The sequence below is a fragment of the Suillus subaureus genome (genome assembly GCF_016647635.1).
Source record: "Suillus subaureus strain MN1 chromosome Unknown BJ212scaffold_25, whole genome shotgun sequence".
Classification (NCBI taxonomy): domain Eukaryota; kingdom Fungi; phylum Basidiomycota; class Agaricomycetes; order Boletales; family Suillaceae; genus Suillus; species Suillus subaureus.
In genome coordinates this window covers 128,842-149,944 of record NW_024538581.1, presented here as the reverse complement: position 1 = coordinate 149,944, position 21,103 = coordinate 128,842, and the positions used below count along the sequence as shown (strand labels likewise).

Genomic DNA, 21,103 nt, shown 5'->3' with positions numbered 1-21,103 from the left:
TGACGTACACGTACCGGCCCTAAAGTGGCTCTACCTATATAAGCACGGTCTTATACTTAGCTAGACCTCACTTTAATCTACTAGGTTTTACCCAGAACATCCTTCGCTTAAGACCCCCAATCTTAAGTGTCTGATACCGATATTCAAACCAGAGACACTCTCTCTAGTTTGTCTTACAGAAGCCTTACATTTGTGAGGTTACGATTCGGCGTTAGACGTCACTCTTATCGAGTGTCTATCGCCGCGCCTATCCTAGTCGAAACTACGGTCTACCGTAACACTTTGTACTTTTGAGCTGCTCATCATCCCCATCCTCGAAGCACGACAGTATGTACTGTCATGCTCATTGAGTTCATTGTTCCTATCTTTGGAGCACGACGGTATGTACTGTCGTGTCTCCTATCCCATTACCACCCACCTCGCCTTTTTTGCTGAATGATCAAGCCATCAACTCCTCTGGGTCATCCCATCTACCATATAGAGTGGGCAATGGCTAATCTGCCTTCGCTTACTGCAATCCTTTAGATCACGCTGCACGTTCCTCCATACATCCTCTGAGTCAGGTAAGCTCCAGTTGTTGATAGATCCAACCATAAATTAACCAACAAGTCCAGCCATCAACACACGTCATCCCCTCCACCATACATACAGTGGAGTGGGCAATGGCTAACTTGCTTTCGCTTATTGCAACCCCTTGGATCACGTTGGCCCTGTCTTCTACATCAGGTAACCAAGTCATTTGTTAAAATCCAACCCCATTGACCAACTGTTAAATGATCCAGCCGTTAACATCTGTCATCCCCTTCACCGTACATACAGTGGAGGGGGAATTGACTTATCTGCTGTTCCCTGCAGTTCACGTAAACCGTCTATTCAACATGCTACTATGCTACCCCAACTTTCTAAAATTGGAATGTCTCATCTGACACATTCAACCTTTCTACCTGACCTCCAGTAAGACCATCAAACCATTCACCATTGTATAGGGCCTTGGGTAATCCAGTGACTGGGTTCTGTACAGTCGTTGAATTTCCTGATGCGCATATTCTTTTCATTGGTTTGGAACCCTGGGGCATGAAAATTTCATCATCCAAGACTCTCTGGTTATCGATGATATTCAGTTCTCGCTCTATCCTGCGACACCATGCCATGTTCTTGACCCGGAGTACACATTTGACGTTGTTTTCTATATCACTTTCTTCTGAACTCATACCCCCATCTCCCAGCATCTTGATTAGTTTTTGAAGCCACTGCCAAGCTGGTAGGTCCTTGTCCTCACCATCTTTCTTCAGCTCAATAACTTGCTGCAGAACTTTTGCTCTGCGGAGATATTTCTATAGACCCATTAGTGTTACGGCGAACCGTAGGTCGACTAGGATAGGCTCGACAATAGATACTCGATAAGAGTAACGTCTAAAGCCGGATCGTAACCTCACAAATGTAAGGCTTCTGTAAGACAAATCAGAGAGAGTGTCTCCGACTTGAATATCGCTATCGGACACTTAAGATTGGGGGTCTTAAGCGAAGGATGTTCTGGGTAAAACCTAGTAGATTAAAGTGAGGTCTAACTAAGTACAAGACCCTGCTTATATAGGTAAGGCCTGCTTTAGGGCCGGTATAGTACACGTCATCGAGACGAGTCAGAGATAAGAGGAATGACGTCATCGAGACGAGTCAGAGATAAGAGGAATGACGTCAGCTAGCGATGGCATGAGGCGGTCGCGCTGTAATACACAGATATGGCAAGAAATAGTCTAGTGATGGCACCGTTAGATGCGGTCATGATGTAATACAAAAGGAAGAGCGAGAGAAAATGATAGGGGCAACCGTTACTGTAACAATTAGTATCCAAAGAGCCTCAAGATCATGCTGTGGACATACATTTTGCCAACAAGTTGTTTGATGAACTGATTTCAGATTTTCACCTCTTTTTGCAATCAACCTCCCCTCCACTTCTGCTGCAGTCTCCAAGCTGCCCTTCACTGTAACCTTTGGTTGTGCTGCTCTCCAGACCATCCACAGGCACTTGTAGCGATCTTCGAGTATCGCCTTATAATAGCCATCTGACCTCCAGAATGGCCACTCCTCTTCTACACTCCTCTTTTTCAATTCTTCAAGGAGAATATTGAGAATTTTTGCATTCCAGGGGGTGTTAAATCCGTGTTTGAGATCAAAGGCCAGATTCTGGGTGTTGGGGCCTGGGCCATCTTCATACTCATATGAGTACACATCTTCACGATCTGCTGGCTGATGCACAATAAAATCTGCATCTTGAGATATACTGAAGGTATCTTTGAGGAGATGCCAGATTTCACCCTACTTCATGCTTAGCATCAGCATATATGTCAAAAATTTAACTCTCACAAGAAGGAAGTCTCTTTTGTGGCTCAAATCTGCGGCCCTTTCTATCCTAATTTCATCATCCTGCTTCTTTTTCCTTCAAGGACTACGCTTTGTGGACGTCAAAATATCTTTATCGATGAGGATGCGCCTGAGTGCTGCCTCTATGCCTTTGGAGATCGCGTTTTCCATCACAGACATAGGGTAGACGTCATCAGGCTGAAATTGCTGTGGCTCTTGCTCAATTGTCAGTGATCATTCTCGATGCATTTCCATAGGGTCGTCAGTGTCCTGCTATGACATGAGTTTAAAATGAGTTCTGACCACTTAGTACTTACCTCCACTACAGATACCAGATGCATCTTGTGTGCTGTTCCATGTGCCTTCCTGATCTTTTTGATCGTCTTAAGGCATGGAGTCCTGAGCTGTGGTTTCTGGGGCATTTGGGGTGGCTGTTGAGCATTCCTTCAGGTGGGGTCTGTGCCGATTTCCGTGGCCGTGTGCTGTTGCCTACTGTGTCTTGTGAAGCGCTGCTCCATGTTAGTGAGCTTGTTCTCTTTTTCTACCCTCATTTTTTCTATTTCTAGTTGTAGCCTTCGCTCCATTTCGGCAAAAATGGCTCTCCCACATTCTTCTAGCTGCTTGACATCATTAGTGATTCCTGTGTTTGGTCATTCTTCCCCACCTCTTGATTTTTTCTTGTATTTAAATCTGCATTGTGTTGTGCCAGTTCTTCAGCCAACTACTTGCCATCATTAGTAATTCCTTGGTCAGTCATTCTTTCTCACCTCTTGGTCTTTTCTTGCACTTATTTTTGCTTTGTGCCATGCTAGTTCTTCAGCAACGTTCTTCCTCAGCAGTGCTTGCTGCTCCTCTTGCCATGTGTGAATTTCCTATTAACTTGTAAGCATGCATCTGACTGAATGCATCTGTTGCACTTACTTGCTTTTCCCACTCTCGCTCTCTCACAGCTGCTTCCCATTGCTCATTGAAATCGCGCATGTGGCACTCATGGTCTTCTTCTGCAATATGTCATTGCTCCTCAATGTGGTCTTGAGCTTCTCGGTGTATCTGCCAGTATGATCAGCAGTGTATTTTCAATGAGTTTCTCGTGCATACCACTTCAGTTTCCTCTATAATGTTGTTAATACGTTCTTGTTGTTCATACACAGTCTGGTGAAGTATCTGCGAATAGTTGACTTCACGAAAGCAATGCTTCCCAGATATCTGGATGGGCTTCATGAGTCATGATGGAAGCTGATTCATACTATCTACATACCACTTCATCTCTGGCCCTCTTTTCAAGTTGCGGTACACTGGCGGGAGGCTGACTGAGAGCATCCATGAAGTTGCCAGCACCATTATCATTGTCTTCGTCATCACCAAATAAATCCGTGTCATGAGATGTTTGTATGTCTTCTTGCTGAAACTCAGGATGTTGCATGTCAACATCAATGTTATTGACACTCATAACGGGGCAATAATTTGTCATCAGTTTGCAAACATCATTCCTGGGTCTTTTTAAGTTATGTGCATGCATTTTTGTCTTGATTCTTTCAGACGTCTTGTTATTCCAACAGGTCCGGGTTCATCTCCATCACTTTCAATTATCTTTTGCTCTATTTGCTCTTACAATTACCTTGTACAATTACCCTTGACAACTAGCGCCGCAGGATTATCATTGCAGTATTGTCATGCTTTGGTTTGGCTCCCCGCTTTTTTTTGTGTCAACTACATCCGAAATGATTATGGTTATTGTCTTTTGACTCAGCATGTGAAGTTATTAAAAGACGGATTGCTGCTATAGCCTGCTTCCATTGCCCACTTTCATTGCCCACCTCTTAGATTATTGCCTTGATTGAACTATAATCAGATGGTAAACACTCGCACATATATCCTTCCAACATCTGCTGTAAGTTATTGCTTACTACCTCACACCCATTATTTACCTTCAAATCAGACCCCGGAGCTTCACCTGCAGTGCAGGCTATATTCAGCATTGTGGACCAGACCCTGTCAGGTCACCATGTTGACGCGTTGCTCTGGCCACTCACACACTGCTCAGCATTTTCCTGTTCCTGAAAGTCTTCTTGAGGAGGCTACTGTGCAGCCTTATGTTCACAACTGTTTCATGAATGTGTGCGAAGGGAGACACATCCATTGATTCTGCATCTTCTTCAAGTGACATCTTTGTCTCCGAGCCAACGTGCTTCTTAGTACAGATGATCATAAGTTCCGAGGCGATGCAGTTGTTATGAGGGTTGGAGTCAACTATCCCTCAGTTGTGAACATGTGAGGCAGAGATAATGCACTTGTTGACTTTATAATTCACCAGTGAGTAAACTCGATGATCTATTAAGCCTACCATAACTATCTTTTCAGCTTTGCACAAAGCATAAGTAGTTGTCCAAGAGCTAGGCTCCCACGCAATCTTACTCTTGTGAAACCCCTGAGCACTCGTACCAATTGTCGGTTAGCTGCAAGGTGTGGAGTAGTAGTATAATTTAAAGCATTGTTACATACCGAGTTTCTCAGCTGGACTGCAGATATATGTATAGAATGCCATATTGTTGTAGTACAGTGCCACAATGATCTTGACTAAACATTTGAAAGCACCAGCTTGAACTGATACTGACAGGTTCTGGGTAGCTTCACAGACAACTTGCATGATGATATAGAATGCATACAGCACATAATAATGACAGAGACACCTAATGCAGTCAGGGTATCACTTCCTGGCCTTGCTCTTGCTCTTGCCTACAGCCATTTCTCCCACCTTTTGTCTCATGCGTCCAGACGTGTATTTCAGGTGTGTCATGATCAAATCGTTGACTGGCCACAAGTTGTTATAATTGTCAAGGTCTGGGAAGTTGTTGAGTGCCTGTCAGAGATGATTAGCTCATTGACAATATCGAGACTCAGAGAAACTGTTCACCTTGCCATGCACAACTTCCAATAGCACAGGACTTTGGGCAGAAGCACATTTTGTCATGTCAAGGTGGTTGTCGATGAGACTATGCATAGACCTCTTATGAATTTGTGAGTTAATTTGCAATACTAAGGGTACAATGACAATTTGCAAACCTTGAATTTTGTGTATGCCTTTGGATTCCAATCTAAAGCTTCATGAAGTGTATAACCCCCATGCCCCGGACGCCCAGGTTCACCAGCAGGTTTAGGAATCTTTGAGTCTTCTGATAAACTCATGCTCGAAGTTGAGGAGTCGCTGTCTGAGAAAGAATCCAAAGCGCCTGAGGAATCTGAGGGTGAAGGCATTTGAGAATGGGAGTGTGTGGAAGTGGCTTTCTTGGTGTATGGAGAGGTAGAGTGATCAGAATGCTTGCGCATCTGCTTCGCAAGCTTGAATTCAGGGGCGGGTGTAGACAATGAAGCCCTTGCAGTGGAAATGATACTAGCTTTAGGAACTAGGATTTCATTGGTGATAAGTGTAGTTAGGCGACAATTGGCATTGCCAAACAGCTCTAGCTGGTCTGTGAGCATTGGGGGAAGAGGTGGTGGAGCACCAGGCTCCGAGTCATAGAAAGGTGAAACAATGGTAGTACTGCACATGATAGAGAAAGAACCGAGTAGCTACCTGGAACTTAAGGACAGTTCATGAGAGTAAAGTATTCAACAGATTACCATATTGAGCGAAAACAATAAGGGGCTTCGAAAATGGTAACCAAGAATAGCACTTGTAAAGAATAATAATAAGAATAATAGGGCCATAGAGAAGAATAAGAAGAATAGCAGAATAGCACTACACAAATGGCATTGACAATGACTAGAAGTTACCATGGAATCAAAAAAATATGGAAACAAATATGGTAACAATACAAAAGTATTTGAAAACAAATGAGAAGTACAGATAAATACATTGTGAGTGGGTGACTACAGCAGATTATATCATAATGTCTTTCCTTGCATTGTTCAACAAGTCAGTGCAACCACTGTGTTACAAGCTGCTCGCCCGTTTAACTGCCTATAATGGCTCTATCCATGCACTTGCGATTTCTAATGATGGACACCTGCTTGCATGTGGTGGTAAGAAAGAAGAAACTTGGTCATAGACAGGGCTAACAAACAAACAGGAACCGAGGGAATCAAACTCTGGGATATCACATCGCAGAAAGAACTCACATCTTTGTCCAATCATCATGAATCAAGGGGAACAGTCAGTTGCACAATTTGGGCCACAACTATGAAAACCACAGCAGAAACCCTCTGCTATGGAACAGGCCTGGGTTATATTGTATGTTTGCGACGCAGTCTCACAGATGTAAGAGCCTAGGTTTGCTGTTTGACTGTCCATTGATGCCAACAGGACAAATTCCAGGAAATATGCGCCAGGAGACTGGGATTGGGTTTTGAGATCACATGCTTGTCATGGCGTTCAACTTCCTCTGACGGCAACCTGCGAATTGTAGTTGGAACTAGAGACAAAATGGTTCAGGTTCTGATGCTCAATACAAGCTCGCAGCTCCAGCCTGTGTTCACAGTGTGACTTGAAAATATGGTGCCCAAGTCGGTAGCATTTGCAGATAACCAGAGCATCTATGTGTTCGGGCTCTATGATGGCAACTTGTCAGTCCTTCCACTGCATACTTTCATTGCCTGATGCTGAGAGCCAAACAGCATGAAACTGAAGGATGAAGATGGCGACATAGTGCAAGAAATTAGCTGCAAATCAGTGATGTGAGAAACTACCGCTCTCAACCTGGGCGCATTACTGACATTATATAGTGGTCATGCTGTGGTGTACTCCAAGCAGGGCATGTTTGTTGTTGATAATGCAACAGATGGCTTTACATTATATCGCCTTGAAGGTGATGGTGAGCCTGTTCAAACGTTTGCAACTGGTTTGCCAAGTGTATCAGTCCCGAAGCAAGTGGCATTCGGGGAAGACAGCAAGGTAGTTGTGGGAGGAAGTGACCATGGGCTAGTATATATATTTGATCGGAAAACAGGGGAGACACTTCAAACCCTCCACCACACGGACACTGGCCTTGTGCAAACAATATCCATAAGTATTAAGACTAGTTGGAAAAAATGTCACTGACCTGGTTTAGGCACGCGATCTCAATGGCCGCTGCACAATTGCCAGCACTTCGCCCATGCTAGGGCGCGGGAAAACTACAATCAAGATATGGGCATATGACTACACAGTGCCGAAGGTATCCAAGGCACCCTCAGGGGATTACTGGTCCCTGTCGCACATACCGGTTATGTTGACACAACTACTGGCACTGCTATCTATGAGCATCTTCCTGCTGATAAATTATAGAGACAGCTTTTTAGTAAGTGGGCCAGTTGGTCAGCAGGGATCTAACTGATGCACCTTCAGCATAGTGCACTGAACCATGTACATGGGTACATGACTTCGGCAACAATGATTAATGTGGCTGATGACTTTTCACAGCATGTCCAAGCTGCCATGATATTTGACAAGTATGTAGATTTCCAGAAGGACGATAAGGAAGGGCCAACCAAAGGATACGTCAAAAATGACATTATGATGCTCCAGGAATTAGTGGCAAAGATCATGGAGCTAGCTCAAGAAGTGGACGGAGCGATTGACAAAGATGACCATAGGGACAAGCACAATACTAATTACCCATGAGCAGTGAAAGGAGATGAAGAGACGAAGGACCTATCTCTTGTCCAGTACATGTAGCACACTAGTTGAACATAGACATAGGTTTTGCATAATGCCCTCCACCACATTGGTAGATGGACTGAGTCAATTCCCCCTCCACTGTATGTACGGTGAAGGGGATGACAGATGTTAACGGCTGGATCATTTAACAGTTGGTCAATGGGGTTGGATTTTAACAAATGACTTGGTTACCTGATGTAGAAGACAGGGCCAACGTGATCCAAGGGGTTGCAATAAGCGAAAGCAAGTTAGCCATTGCCCACTCCACTGTATGTATGGTGGAGGGGATGACGTGTGTTGATGGCTGGACTTGTTGGTTAATTTATGGTTGGATCTATCAACAACTGGAGCTTACCTGACTCAGAGGATGTATGGAGGAACGTGCAGCGTGATCTAAAGGATTGCAGTAAGCGAAGGCAGATTAGCCATTGCCCACTCTATATGGTAGATGGGATGACCCAGAGGAGTTGATGGCTTGATCATTCAGCAAAAAAGGCGAGGTGGGTGGTAATGGGATAGGAGACACGACAGTACATACCGTCGTGCTCCAAAGATAGGAACAATGAACTCAATGAGCATGACAGTACATACTGTCGTGCTTCGAGGATGGGGATGATGAGCAGCTCAAAAGTACAAAGGATGAACTCAATGAGCATGACAGTACATACTGTCGTGCTTCGAGGATGGGGATGATGAGCAGCTTGACAGTACAAAGTTCAAACCGTCGAGCAGTCAACGTCAATGTTATGTAACTATTTCCTAATATGGATGTTTGTGATTGTTGGGTGCTTTCATCACCAAAGTTCTAAGTCCCTCATCTTTATGGAACTTGGTATTAGTAACTATTACTATAGGAGGTTCGACAGTTTGTACTGTCAAGCTCCCATTCTCCTTGTCGACAATGACCCTTCCTCACCTTCTTCCAGGGCATGACTGTATGTATAGTCATGCCCTGCATTCTCCTCTTTTATCATCACCAGACTTCTTGTCGCAGCAACATCCTAACTCTAAGTCAACATCTGTCGCTTCCTGGTTCGACATCTGTGGCAGCCCTATCCTTACTTGTTGTGCTGCCTGGCGTTCTCTGCCTCCATCACCATCATCAACATCCCAACTCCAAGGTTAACATCCATCACTCCCTAATATTAGCTGCTCCACTTCTCTTCAAGTTCTTTACTTCACATCTCAAGCCACATAGTCAAAATTCTGTTGTTAATTTTAATTTTTAATTTTCTCCACTCATCCCAGTCCTGGCATTGTTCTTTTTTCCTCCGCTTGTCTCAATCCACACAGGCCACAGGCCACACCCCTGGTATTGTTGCCCCTGATATGGTAATTGTTGGTTGAAACTCTGCTATGTCTATATTAGATGCACCAAACCTTCTCGCATTTTGTTACCTTCTTCCTTAATCTAATGTAACAGTTTGTACTGTTGTGGTAGTCTTGACTTGCGATATTATCAATATCTCTGATCTTGACCTAATGTAACAGTTTGTACTGTTGCGGTAGTAGTCTTGACTGTGACTTGACTGTGATACTCTTTGCGTCTCCTCACTTCCATGAGTAACAATCTCTGTGTCATTGTCCATGATGGGCAGGTTTATACCTCTCTCACTGCACACTCCCTTCCCGATGTCATACCTCATGAGCCTCCTTGGGATCCTTGTGAAGACTATGATAGTTCTCCCGATGATAGTAATATGCCACTCACTACTTGCTGGGCATATGGAACTCGTCCGTGGTTTCCCCTTGTACCTTTGAATCCTAGCTTCGATGGGCCAATCTTTGGATGCCTCAACCACTCCAGATTTTCCCTCCTTACAGAGGTAGATACATCAGGAAGGCACATTCTCCACCACGATATTCAGGCAAAATGGGTCAACTTAGAGCAGAAACTGCTCTGGTGCCAGGAACATTTGGGTGCTGGATTATTGACTCCATGGGGGACTAAACTTCCACACCCTCCGACTACCTATGGGTACCAACGGTGGCATACAGACACTAACCTTGCTAAAAAGGTTGCAATAAGGTCGCATGATGCATTTCTATGTAAGTCAACCAGTTTATTCATCGTTCGTGATTGCCTGACGGATTTCCAGTAATTGCTGCCACCTGCTCATGGTACATCATGTCACGTCAATACCAAGGTGCCAATCAGTGGATGGCGATCTTAACAAGTGACCCCCAACATCCCATACCTGCTGAGTGTGTTCTTGAGTTGTTGTGCTCATTCGTTGGAGATCTGATGACAAACATGCCACGTACGGGAGCCTTGATCTCTTCCATTCACTGTCCTTGGCAAGTTCAATTGCCCATGTTTGAAAAAATTTTGCTTCCGATTTGGGTCTGCATTTCTGGGGATACTACCACCACTGTTGATTTTACCTTGCATCATTATATCCCATCCCCGGCAGCTATCACCCATGTGACTGAGGAAGCCCAATGGAAGCAGATGCCTGACACTTGGGGTCAGCTGGATGAAAATGCGTGGGGTCAACCAGATGATAATGTGTGGGGTCAACTGGACAATAGTGTGTGGGGTCGACCAGAGGACAACACTCAGAGTGTCCTTAACTGGGGCAATAGCGCCCTTGGATGGGGTCAGAACAGTGGGACACAGCCTGTGTCTGATGTTCCTGAGGCACATGCAGACTCTCTCTTCCCAGTCTCCGAACCCCACTCTAGACAGAAACGAGGAGAAGACTTTAAGGCATTCTTTGCATGGCGCCGTCAGGAGAACAAGAGGAAAGAGGAGACGGAGACACCAGCTCAACGACAGTCGCATCAGAGCCATGAGCGGGCAGCCATGAACCACAGCATTCCTGGCAAATCCAGCACAGTTGTGGTGTTTGAATGGCAACCTAATGATGAGTTTGGCGGCTTTCATCAATGCATCCGTCTCACAAAGGCTGAGATACCAATGACTTGGATGTCATATAGCAAATCTACCAGGGTGTATGACTCGTTCCGTAACGAGTGGGATTTATGCAATGCATTGGATCTTACCAGCATTCCTGATGGTGATTGGGAGGAAGATGATTTCCTGCCTGCATCTGCTCCTTCTGAACCTGCCCCTGCTCCCCCTGCCCCTGCCCCACCCTTGTCCAGTTTCTTGAAAGACATCAAAGCCTACTTCAGTCATCATGAGGTTGCACCCTCAACACAATACACTCGTAGTGTTGAGCGATTTGTCTCCATTTTGCATTTTCATCTTGGATATCACCTTGCAGCATCCACCACTACACCCCAAGGCAGATTGACTACATTCGATGATTGGACTCGCAAGACACAGTGGACTCACTTAACCAGACTCATTGGCGACAACCCCACGGATATCACGTCAATTCCAGACACACAGAAGCATGTCATCACATGTTTTATAGGTTACCTCGTCACCCTCCCTCAATCTCAGTTGTCAGGCATCCCACCTGATCTCTGGGATCTGGGACCTGACTTGTCCCTGTCAGTCTTGAACACACACATTCAAGTTTCCTATGTGCAACAACCCCAGCAGTGGCTCTACATCATCAAGTCACTGTCATCAAATCTGGTGCCCTGGAAACTGGCAGTTCCTGACACTATTACAGCTGTGATGTGCCTCCGGTGTGACTGGGGCTCAGATATCACCAAGATCACATGTAACCTCTTTGAAAAAGGAATCACTATAAAGACATTGCAGCCAATCTCAGTTCCACCTGACGCTTGACACCCACTTATGGAACTCCATACATACTCGCTTGGACATGTCTTCCCCCCTGAGGATCGCAGGCTCACCCGTTTTAGGCCTGTTTTTGCTGACTACATCGTGTATGAGCAGCACTGTCACGAGTTCATGAACCAGCCTCATGCAAGAGCAGCACTTCTTCATGGTGGCCTCATATGGTGGCTGGCTTTACATATCCTTGGGTTCGATGTTCTCCCCTCTGTTCTCAATGGCATTTCACAGGAAGCGGTACCATTTGGCCTCATGCTGGACATCAATGGCCAGACTTATTTTGATGATGAGCTGTCAGAAGAGGAGGTAGATTTCATGTGCAGGACATATTATCTGCATACCAGTAAGTTTCTCTTGTTTACGTCAACAGAGGCACTTATGTTTGAATAATAATCTAGACAACGGGAATGTTGAAATTGTCTCCTGGTGGCCCAGGCCCCAGGCCTGGGCTGCCTCAGGACTAAACGTGGGGTTCTGGTCCAGTCAATGTGAATCTTGGTTCCAGTCATGCCTGGACAACATTCGACGGGGCATTTCATGAGAGCAACATAAATTCACTGATGATGCCAATGGTCCAATGACTGGCTCGAAGTGGAAAGGCTCGCTCAAATTCAATGCGGGAACCAACAAAATGATGAAAAATGTCAATGCGGCGTCTTGCAGTTTTCTTGCCACCAAAGCAAGTGGTAAGAATAAATTGGTTGTTACTTGTGCATCTCTAATCTCCTGCTCAGCTTTTACAGAGAATTCGCACTAGGCACACCTGTATACAAGTTGAAATGATTTTGTAAGTACATTCATTCACCTCGAGAAATCACCAGTGTCTAACTACTGTCAAACAGGATTGATTTTTAGTTTCACTCTACATTCATGTACATATATAATATATGAGCTGTTCACCCTGTCATGCTACCAGTTTTCAGTTTCACTCTACATTTGTGTACATATAATATATGAGCTGTTCACCCTGTCTTTTCTAAGTTCAGAATAGCTCGTCTGGTCCCCTAATATATTTCGCATCTCAAACTCAAGTGGGCGATGACGTTGTAAGTGGGCGATGATTCAGCTGTGAGTGGGCAATCATCAGGCAATCGGTTTTATCTGGAGATAAAACTTGATGATTTATTTTCACGTTTTATTGTCAGGGGGTACTTTGAATTTTAACGCCTGTCTAAACGACAGTCTAAACTTCATACATGAGCAGATGTTCAGTCACGTGCTAAAATTGAAGTTTTTTCGAGTCTTAAATGTGAAGTTTCATTTCGAAGTTTATGCCAGCATTAAAGATATATTTATATTTCTTATTGTCATTGACATTCAGACAGAAAATGTTCACTGATACTTTATATTTCTCTTGTCGTGCAAGACCTCTTTAACATTTGAAATTTTACATCCGCTTAGACGACAACCTAAATATTAAGTATTTTCTTGACATTTCGCACGACATTCAAGCCAGTCTTAAATATTCGAATCCCCGATGTGTATCTCCTGCTTCGGCACATCTCCCTTGTTGCGAGTACCGGATATGTGATTAATTTCATTTCAGCTTGGCAAGATTCCACACGCATGCCCGCGTTCTCGATGTTGATGATTGTCCCCCGCACAACGAACTACTCGCATTACCTGCATATCCATTGTTTTATTATCCGTTGTGCTATCTTAATGTCAACTCCATCTACTCCCCCGGGTCTATATCCCCGTCTTTGCTGCGATGCCCATCCAGCATCCTTGATATAGATACACCTGCCACTCTCGTTTCCTCTTCTTACAGATTCATTTGACTTCTATATGGACTCATCAAGCATAAAAATGTGGTGTTGTTTACAGGGACTAGAGCGCCACGCCCTGCAGTGCTATACTTGTACTAGGCGCTGCACGCCACGAACTTTCGTTTGGTTGTCCATTGGTAGCCACCGTGTCACATACCGTCGATTCTCACTAGCAGGAAAAAGCTTGATAGGTTGTAAGTCACAACTATTTCTCGTCAAATGCAGCTCAGATGTATATACTGTACTACTTTGCAAATAATGAAGAATTTATGTAGCAATCTCACAGCTCCTTGTCAGTCCTAAATTTGAGCGTGGTAACCATTCGTTGATAATTAACTTGATCACTAACTAATGGGAACATCAACTAGCAATAATGGCGACACAACTAGACAAGAATGAAAATCACAGCCCTCACGGGGCAATCACAAGGCGAGGAAAATTCCGCACTGTCAACTTATAGGTCATTCTAACATCTTATCATTCATCTCAAATTCCCCATTAACTATGTGAATCATTGTCATGTCGGAACAAGAGGCTATTGTTGGTCTCCGGTGGAACGATAGTGTGGCTGGTTCGTTAGCTCCTTTTAACTGGTTTGTGAATGAATCATCGTGCTGAATATCGGTTCCATCAGTGCTCTTTACCGTGAGGTCCTATGAGTACCGTTAGCCTTCGTGAACCTTGCATTGCTACTGAGCAAAGGACTATCTAGTGCTTCTTTTGGACGAGGTATAAAGAACTTTCTTGCTGTCGGTCAAGTTGATCTGTGTTTAAGCCGTACGTTTCACTGAGTTTGTTTCACAGCCAAGTCCTAACCGTTGTTGACCTCTCTCATTCAGCTGCAAGTATAATTCATGTCTTCAAATTGAACTGCAATTCCCTCATCATGCAATAGGCTACGACATTCTTGTTGTACTGAAATGGGGTGCGGTCTGTATATTTTTGCTTTGCAGAAGGTAAGTTATGAAGTCGGCAACTCATCATGCATACCGATTTTTCATCCGCAGCTGTTCTCATCTGGCGTCTCATTGCACAGTCAAAGAATCGGTGACTCTGAACACCAAGTACTGCACTTTTTCCTTCAACATTGGGCCTATGCCTGCGATCTATACATCCATCCCTATTGTGTGCCATGATGTCTTCCTATTTGTTCTCGTTGCTGCCACCCTCGTGACACACTTCAAAGAACAAAAGGAATCCAAAATGGGGCCTATATGGTAGTGATCATCCGATATCATACCATTTACTTGATTCTGTAGGTTCCTCTTCGTCTAGTGGGTTCTGAAAGTGTTAATTGAGTCTCGCTTAGGAATTTAACAGACCAAGTCTTGATGGTAACATTGTGGACTCACATTCCAGTATGATATGATGCTGCCAAAATTATACAGATATCAGTTAACATGTATTTTGGAAATCAACCCGTCAACATAGTACATAGTGTTTCATTTTCGCTTGACTTAGACACTGAGTCGTTCACTACGCCAGCGGAGTTACCATATTAGGTAACTCCACGCACGATACTTTCGCTACACTCGCTCTGCGTCTTTTCCCAGTCTCTTATACTCGACTGCAGAACTCTTGAGTTCGTAATCTTTAGCGCCTGTCGTACATCAATGCACACTCGTAGACCCCAGTGATGCATTTCTCAGAGCTTTTCAGTGATACGATGCCATTTATTCTCGCGCCCCGTTTTATTATCAGCATTCGGGACACGGATGCCCAGGACGACTGCGTGTATGTCAGTACGACGTTCGCAGATTGTATGTTGGACTTGGCAGCCGAGGTTCGAGCAGCACTAGAGGGACCCTGACGTCCCATTAACCTGGCGTGCTGGGGTGTCTTGCGACAGTGTACTCCGCGACCAAAATTGAAAAGGTGGAGTGACACTCGAGCACTGTTGGAATGTAACATCACATACTCCACTCCACTCGTCCGTGGCGTATAAGCCAGGCTGGTCACGAGCCTAGTAGAGTGGATGGAATGAAACTCGAGCGGTGTGGGTAACATCACATACTTATTGGTAATTGAACCAGCAGGAGTGGCCCTGAAACTTTACATGGGCATTATGGGAGCAACCTCATTTGCTGCTGCGGAGGTTCGAGCTTTTGGCTGCAGTGATCATTGGATGCCTTCCTTGTCTATTTACGGCGTACGCAAAAATCTTACGTTATTGCGTGAATTGCAACGTTGATCGATTAATCTTTGGTGGTCGGCCTATACATGATGGGCCTGGTCCATTCACGGTCCTGTGATCCATACGTGCCTGTTTCTCATCGATTCCCTCGCGTTTGTCTCTTTTTAGGCTTCACCCTTTTAAAAAAAATCCCGTTTATTCTAATCAATAAGGGAAGTTCAAAGTTGAATTTGGAGCTGATTTGGACGTTGATTGAGCGTCCAAACCCACGTTCAAATCACGTCCAAGCTGGCCTCCAAATTCAACTCCGAACTCCCCTCCTAAGAAGCCTAGGCCTAATATCGACATCGTAGGCTTGCCTAACGTCGGCAGTACATATTATGGAGCTTCACCGTTGTATTTATAGTTCCACACACATTCAAGTTCGGTCTGGTTCAGTTTCCGTCTCCTAGCGTACCGCGGTGGCGTGTTGTGGGCAGAACTGGCAGAACTTGGCAGAACCATGTTCTACCAGTGTAGCAGGTGGCAGAATTAACGAACAATTTTGACGGCACTTCAAGTGTGCTACGTTGATATGAGACCGCTCGATAGCGAGTCCAAGTCGTTGCATTGTGGCCTGTGACCATGATCTCGTTGGCAACCTCAGTATCAATGCCGGTAAGTCGTCAATTTAGCTTGTCTTCAGTGATGTTCATTCTGCACGGATCTTGCCGAGTTTCAAACATCGTCCGTTGACATAGGCATAACAGTAGTCGCAATTCTATTCTTGCTTAGACATCATTCACTGGTAGAGAGCCCGCAGTACATCTTGAGTTCTGCCACATTCTGCCAGGGAAGTTCCGCCATCTGCCTGGCAGTGCCAGTTCTGCCCTGCCACATGGCAGAATGGCCCACCCTGCACTATTACATAAAGGTTTTTTTTATAAACTTCACCGGATTCTGCCGCACTTGTGCGCCTTCCCGCTGGCTAACTTAAGTTTAAACTCACAGCAGGTGTGTCTCCGGCAGCTTCGGTGGCCTCAAGAGGCTCCCCTACCAACGTAAGGCCACTTTTTCGTGCACTGTGCAGGGTAGTAGAGGCTGTTCAGTGCCTTAATCCTAAACAACTGGCAAAATCGCGACACCACGAAGTATTTGTCGCTTGAGCAAACACAGCATAGACACGGATAATCATGATTCACCGCCGACATTGTTGTCATGAGGTACGCCTAACTAGACAAGGGATATGGTTCGTTGCAGGTGGACCAATTTTGTTGAATTACCTTTTGTAGGCTCGAGTTGAGGTCGTATGCTGTACGTCATTATTAGTTCATCAATAGTCCTGTTGTAGCGCCTTTGGCGGTAAATTGGAACTTTGATTGAATTTTTGGACAAATCATTCCAACTATTCCCTTGTTCAAAGAATAAGTTTGGTATGTTCCCGTGATTAATGTTAGATAGAGGTCTTTGCTGATTTTTTCGCTGTCCTTAGCCTAATTTCTACTCCTTCAAAGTGTACTGGGTCATATTCTATCAAGAGAGTTGAACTATCTAAGCGCTGGTACGTTGCGGACGCTTGTACAGCAATCTGATCCGACTTATTGAGACCTCGTTGTACTTTCTATAAAGGCACTCTTACCAAGCACGGAACAAGGTGGAAACACGTTGGCCATGACAGCCATGAAGGGAACCTAGCCAAGGTGCAACAGCCATTTTCGTCAGTTGGAGTGATGTCTGCTCATTCATGGCTAACTACTGAGAATAGCAATTCGCGATGCCGACGAGAGGTTCGGGAAAACTCGGCACAATATGTACAACTTAATTCGACCATCACAGCCCTCAAGACGCAAGAGAACCCTACACCTTATAAGTATCGTATGTGAGTCATCAACGATTAGCGGCTCATCAATCTCTTCAGATCCCCCACTCAATTTGCGCAATCTCATGTCGGAACAAGAAGTCGCTGGTCTCCTCTGGAATAACTATGTTTCCGGTTCGTCAGTTCCTTATAACCGATGTGTAAGCGAACCATCGTGTTGAAACATCGGTTCTAGTGCCAGTGTTTACCCTGATGTCCTATGAGTACCGTTAGTAACCTTCCGGAGCCTTGCACTGCCGCTGAACGAAATATTTTCCAGTCCTTCTGTTGGACAAGGAGGTAATCACGATCTTCTCTTCTGTCACTCGAGTGCTTATCATTGTTATAATCGGCGTAGGTTAAATATGTCTGGGTCAGCCTTACACCATATCTGCATAATCATATCAGCCCGGAGATTTACTGAATCTCTAGGAACGACCATGGTCAATAATGTCACTCCTGTACCTCGTTGTAAGTTTTGTCCTGTCAAGGGCGTTTTATTTTATTTTATTTATTTGCCACGCTAGGTTCGATATTTTGGTCTTTTCCTGGCACTGTACGTCGTTGTGGCTTCTTGACATGGTGCATATACATACTGACACTCGCATTAGGCTGTGCGGCTCATGTATGTAACCCTGTGCCTACAGAGCTATTATCAACTGACTAGTGCCAGGGGGAGGGCTGCTGTATATGCCTGAATCAGTTAGTGTATCAATGCTTTCTATTTAAAGAGTTTGGGACTAATACACATCCTAGCCGTAAGTCCTAAGTTCGTCTTAGAGCCAATTCTCACTCGTCGTTGTCCTCTTATACAGCTGCAAGTATATCATTTTCAACCCGAAGCGTCTTTACTCACCATTCAGTTGAAATAGGCTATGGTCTTCTCGTTCTAATCGAATGGGGGTTTTCAGTGTATTTTTGCTTTGCGGAAGGTAAGTTACACATTCTCGCATCTCGGTACGCATCCCAATCTTACATCTGCAGCCATTCTCATATGGCGTCTTTACGCACTATGCAACCAATCTAAGCTCCTACTTTATGTTCTAGTGGGATTGTTTTTGCCCATTGTCGCCCTCTCCATCGGGACGGACATTTATTTATACAGTCGATCTAACGTGTTCTCAGGTGAATTTTTACCCAGATGAAGTTGGCTGCAAGCTGACCCTGTCTCACTGCATAGTGAAAGAAATCATAACTCCGCATGCCAAGTACTGCACTCTTTCCTACAACATAGGGCCTATGCCTGCGATCTATACTTCCATCCCCATTGTGTGCTATGATGTCTTATTAGTGATTCTCGCGGTTGCCATCCTCGTGAAGCACCTTAAGGAACGGAGGGATTTCCGAATGAGGGCTAATACCTATATGGTTATGATCGTCCGGTATCATATCATGTACTTTGCCCTGTAAGTCCCCCTTCATCAAGTGAGTTCTAGAAGTACCCATTGATTCCCGCTAGAAATTTGACGAACCAAATTTTACTGGTTATACTATGGGCTCATATTCCGGTATGATGCTTTCAAAGGATTATACAGAGATATCAGCTAAACATTTACACTGTTAGACCTCGGCGATGAGTCTCTCGGAGCTTTTCAACGACACTGCGCCATTCATTCTCGCTCCCCGTCTCATCATCAGTATTTGGGATACACATGCCCAGGATGATTGCGTAGAAGTCAGTAAGCTGTTCGAGGATTGTACATGTTGGACTTCTCCTTCGAGGTCCGAACGGCACGAGATGGACTCCGTTGTCGTATAATTCTGGCATGCTGATTCCTCAGTATGAAAAAAAGTGATCGGGGTTGGATGAGGCATATTTATGAATGAATAACTTACAGTTGTGTAGCGCCTGATAGCCTAGTAATTATGTACGTATCATATTCCTTCCGGTGCAATAAGCACCCCGCAGAAGTCGACGCTTTCATAAAACTTGTATTTCTAGCTACTTAAATACAAAATTCTTCATATATATAGCATTCTCTCAAGCTTTAATACAACTCATTGAAGTTGAACGACCACGATTGAGGCAGAATTGAGTGGGATAGTTGAAAGTGCCGAAGTCACGCAGCGGAGTTTCAATTCCCGCTACCTTAGAGGCTGTTCGGCAACCAGATGTTGACCAACATTAATGGCAAATGTCATCTCGGCTTGGATTTCGCCGAAGTTCGGAGCTTGAATCATAGGCCGAATTCGGACTAACCCTAGCACACTGATATGGGCTGTAGGGTATAATACACTGTCGTTAGAGTTGTATTCTATGCATTCCTACACCAATGGATCCTCATTTGAGACTCCAGCATTTCATGCCCCAACATCCAGAAGTTCAATGCCACCTCATCCAACATTCAATCCTTCTAGTCAGCATCTTAATCAGCACTACAGCTAATATACTAGAGTCAGTATATGCCAAAGATCTGGAGCTGTATCATACATCTGCTCTCTCTGGCAAAACCTGGGTGATGGAGCTGTTGACTGGCCACCCAGAACAGATCCAATGTGAACTTGGCATGCATGGACATGCTTTTGCAGAGCTTATATCTGAGCTTTGTACCCTTGGCTATACCAACTCCAAGTGTGTTTTGCTAGAGGAACAACTTGTGATTTTTCTATATACATCTGTCACAGGACTGTCTGTCAGGCATGTTGGTGAACAATTTCAACACTCCAATGAAACAATTTCTTGGTAAGTACATGCTAATAGTTATGATCTGCTGATGTCTCATTGTATTTCCTATGTAGTTATTTTTGCAAGATGCTCAACATATTCTTGTCTTCCCCCTTCTACACAAACTATGTTTACTTGCTGGATGACTCTGTTCCTGATAATCACTCTGACCCTAAGTTTTGGCTGTTTGTCAAAGATACCATTGGGGCTATTGATGGTAGCCACATTCACACTTCACCTTGCACATTCAAATGAGGTCCCTATTGCAATCGGAAGGAATTTGTTTTGCAAAACTGCCTGTTTGCCTGTGACTTCAAGTTCAACATTACTTATGCACTCACTGGCTGGGAAGGGTCGGTCACAGATACACATGTCTATGAGGCTGCAGCAGGCCATGACCTTCATATTCCTGCAGGGAAATACTTCCTTGCAGATGCAGGCTTCCCTCTGTGGCCTGAACTACTCATTCAGTATCATAATGTGCGCTACCACCTTGCAGAATGGGGCTGCACAGGTTTGAGGTATGTGTACTGGTGTTATTCTTTCTACAATGTGCTGATTATTTACAGGCCAACTATGAAAGAAGAGTTATTCAATCTCTGTCATTCATCTGCTTGAAATGTCATCAAGTGGATTTTTGGTGTCCTCAAACAATGTTTCTGAATCCTCCATCTATTACTGCCATATGCTATGAGCATACAAGCTCAGATTCCAGCTGCATTGTGCTGCATTCACAATTTCATATGTTTTCATGATCCCTTGGAAGGTGCGCTACCTAAAGCAGACTATTTGGACCTGGACACTCATATGCATGCCACAAACTGGGAGCAGGCAGCAGAAGAAGCACACAATGATCTGCATGTGAAATGTGATCTCATTGCACAAGTGATGTGGGTTGAGTATCAGTGTATTTTAGAAGAATGACAATGATGCATTGGATGATGAGGATGTTGAGTATGAACTGGATTGATTCTTACAAGTAGCATG

At 44.5% G+C, this 21,103-nt stretch overlaps 7 protein-coding genes across 7 annotated transcripts; 4 read left to right on the top strand and 3 right to left on the bottom strand.

Annotated features, from left to right (window-relative positions):
• Window positions 1–902: 902 nt before the first annotated feature.
• BJ212DRAFT_1482874 (uncharacterized protein) lies at window positions 903–3,342 on the bottom strand (the record flags this gene model as incomplete). The annotated part of the gene is made up of 4 exons (XM_041340512.1): window positions 903–1,334; window positions 1,882–2,316; window positions 3,129–3,233; window positions 3,283–3,342. The coding sequence occupies 4 exons, from the start codon at window positions 3,340–3,342 to the stop codon at window positions 903–905; spliced, it is 1,032 nt and encodes a 343-aa protein (XP_041190827.1).
• A 30-nt stretch (window positions 3,343–3,372) lies between these two features.
• On the bottom strand, window positions 3,373–3,811 carry BJ212DRAFT_1482873 (uncharacterized protein; the record flags this gene model as incomplete). The annotated part of the gene is made up of 3 exons (XM_041340511.1): window positions 3,373–3,411; window positions 3,460–3,567; window positions 3,620–3,811. 3 exons carry the CDS (start codon window positions 3,809–3,811, stop codon window positions 3,373–3,375), a joined length of 339 nt encoding a protein of 112 aa, XP_041190826.1.
• A 1,257-nt stretch (window positions 3,812–5,068) lies between these two features.
• Window positions 5,069–5,910, bottom strand: BJ212DRAFT_1482872 (uncharacterized protein; the record flags this gene model as incomplete). Its single annotated transcript, XM_041340510.1, has 3 exons — window positions 5,069–5,221; window positions 5,276–5,368; window positions 5,425–5,910. The coding sequence occupies 3 exons, from the start codon at window positions 5,908–5,910 to the stop codon at window positions 5,069–5,071; spliced, it is 732 nt and encodes a 243-aa protein (XP_041190825.1).
• A 943-nt stretch (window positions 5,911–6,853) lies between these two features.
• Window positions 6,854–7,960, top strand: BJ212DRAFT_1301288 (uncharacterized protein; the record flags this gene model as incomplete). Its single annotated transcript, XM_041333110.1, has 5 exons — window positions 6,854–6,924; window positions 6,976–7,035; window positions 7,084–7,252; window positions 7,410–7,637; window positions 7,760–7,960. 5 exons carry the CDS (start codon window positions 6,854–6,856, stop codon window positions 7,958–7,960), a joined length of 729 nt encoding a protein of 242 aa, XP_041190824.1.
• A 1,595-nt stretch (window positions 7,961–9,555) lies between these two features.
• BJ212DRAFT_1482870 (uncharacterized protein) lies at window positions 9,556–11,702 on the top strand (the record flags this gene model as incomplete). The annotated part of the gene is made up of 2 exons (XM_041340509.1): window positions 9,556–10,045; window positions 10,096–11,702. The coding sequence occupies 2 exons, from the start codon at window positions 9,556–9,558 to the stop codon at window positions 11,700–11,702; spliced, it is 2,097 nt and encodes a 698-aa protein (XP_041190823.1).
• Window positions 11,703–11,711: 9 nt separating this feature from the next.
• BJ212DRAFT_1276213 (uncharacterized protein) lies at window positions 11,712–12,252 on the top strand (the record flags this gene model as incomplete). Its single annotated transcript, XM_041331267.1, has 2 exons — window positions 11,712–12,054; window positions 12,110–12,252. The coding sequence occupies 2 exons, from the start codon at window positions 11,712–11,714 to the stop codon at window positions 12,250–12,252; spliced, it is 486 nt and encodes a 161-aa protein (XP_041190822.1).
• A 5,050-nt stretch (window positions 12,253–17,302) lies between these two features.
• On the top strand, window positions 17,303–19,435 carry BJ212DRAFT_432703 (uncharacterized protein). Its single transcript, XM_041343185.1, has 14 exons — window positions 17,303–17,380; window positions 17,430–17,590; window positions 17,648–17,680; window positions 17,732–17,751; window positions 17,810–17,824; window positions 17,884–17,922; window positions 17,979–18,007; window positions 18,063–18,076; window positions 18,125–18,157; window positions 18,324–18,383; window positions 18,436–18,576; window positions 18,632–18,857; window positions 18,911–18,959; window positions 19,016–19,435. Exons 2-14 carry the CDS (start codon window positions 17,578–17,580, stop codon window positions 19,208–19,210), a joined length of 867 nt encoding a protein of 288 aa, XP_041190821.1. The 5' UTR covers window positions 17,303–17,380; window positions 17,430–17,577; the 3' UTR covers window positions 19,211–19,435.
• Window positions 19,436–21,103: the final 1,668 nt, after the last annotated feature.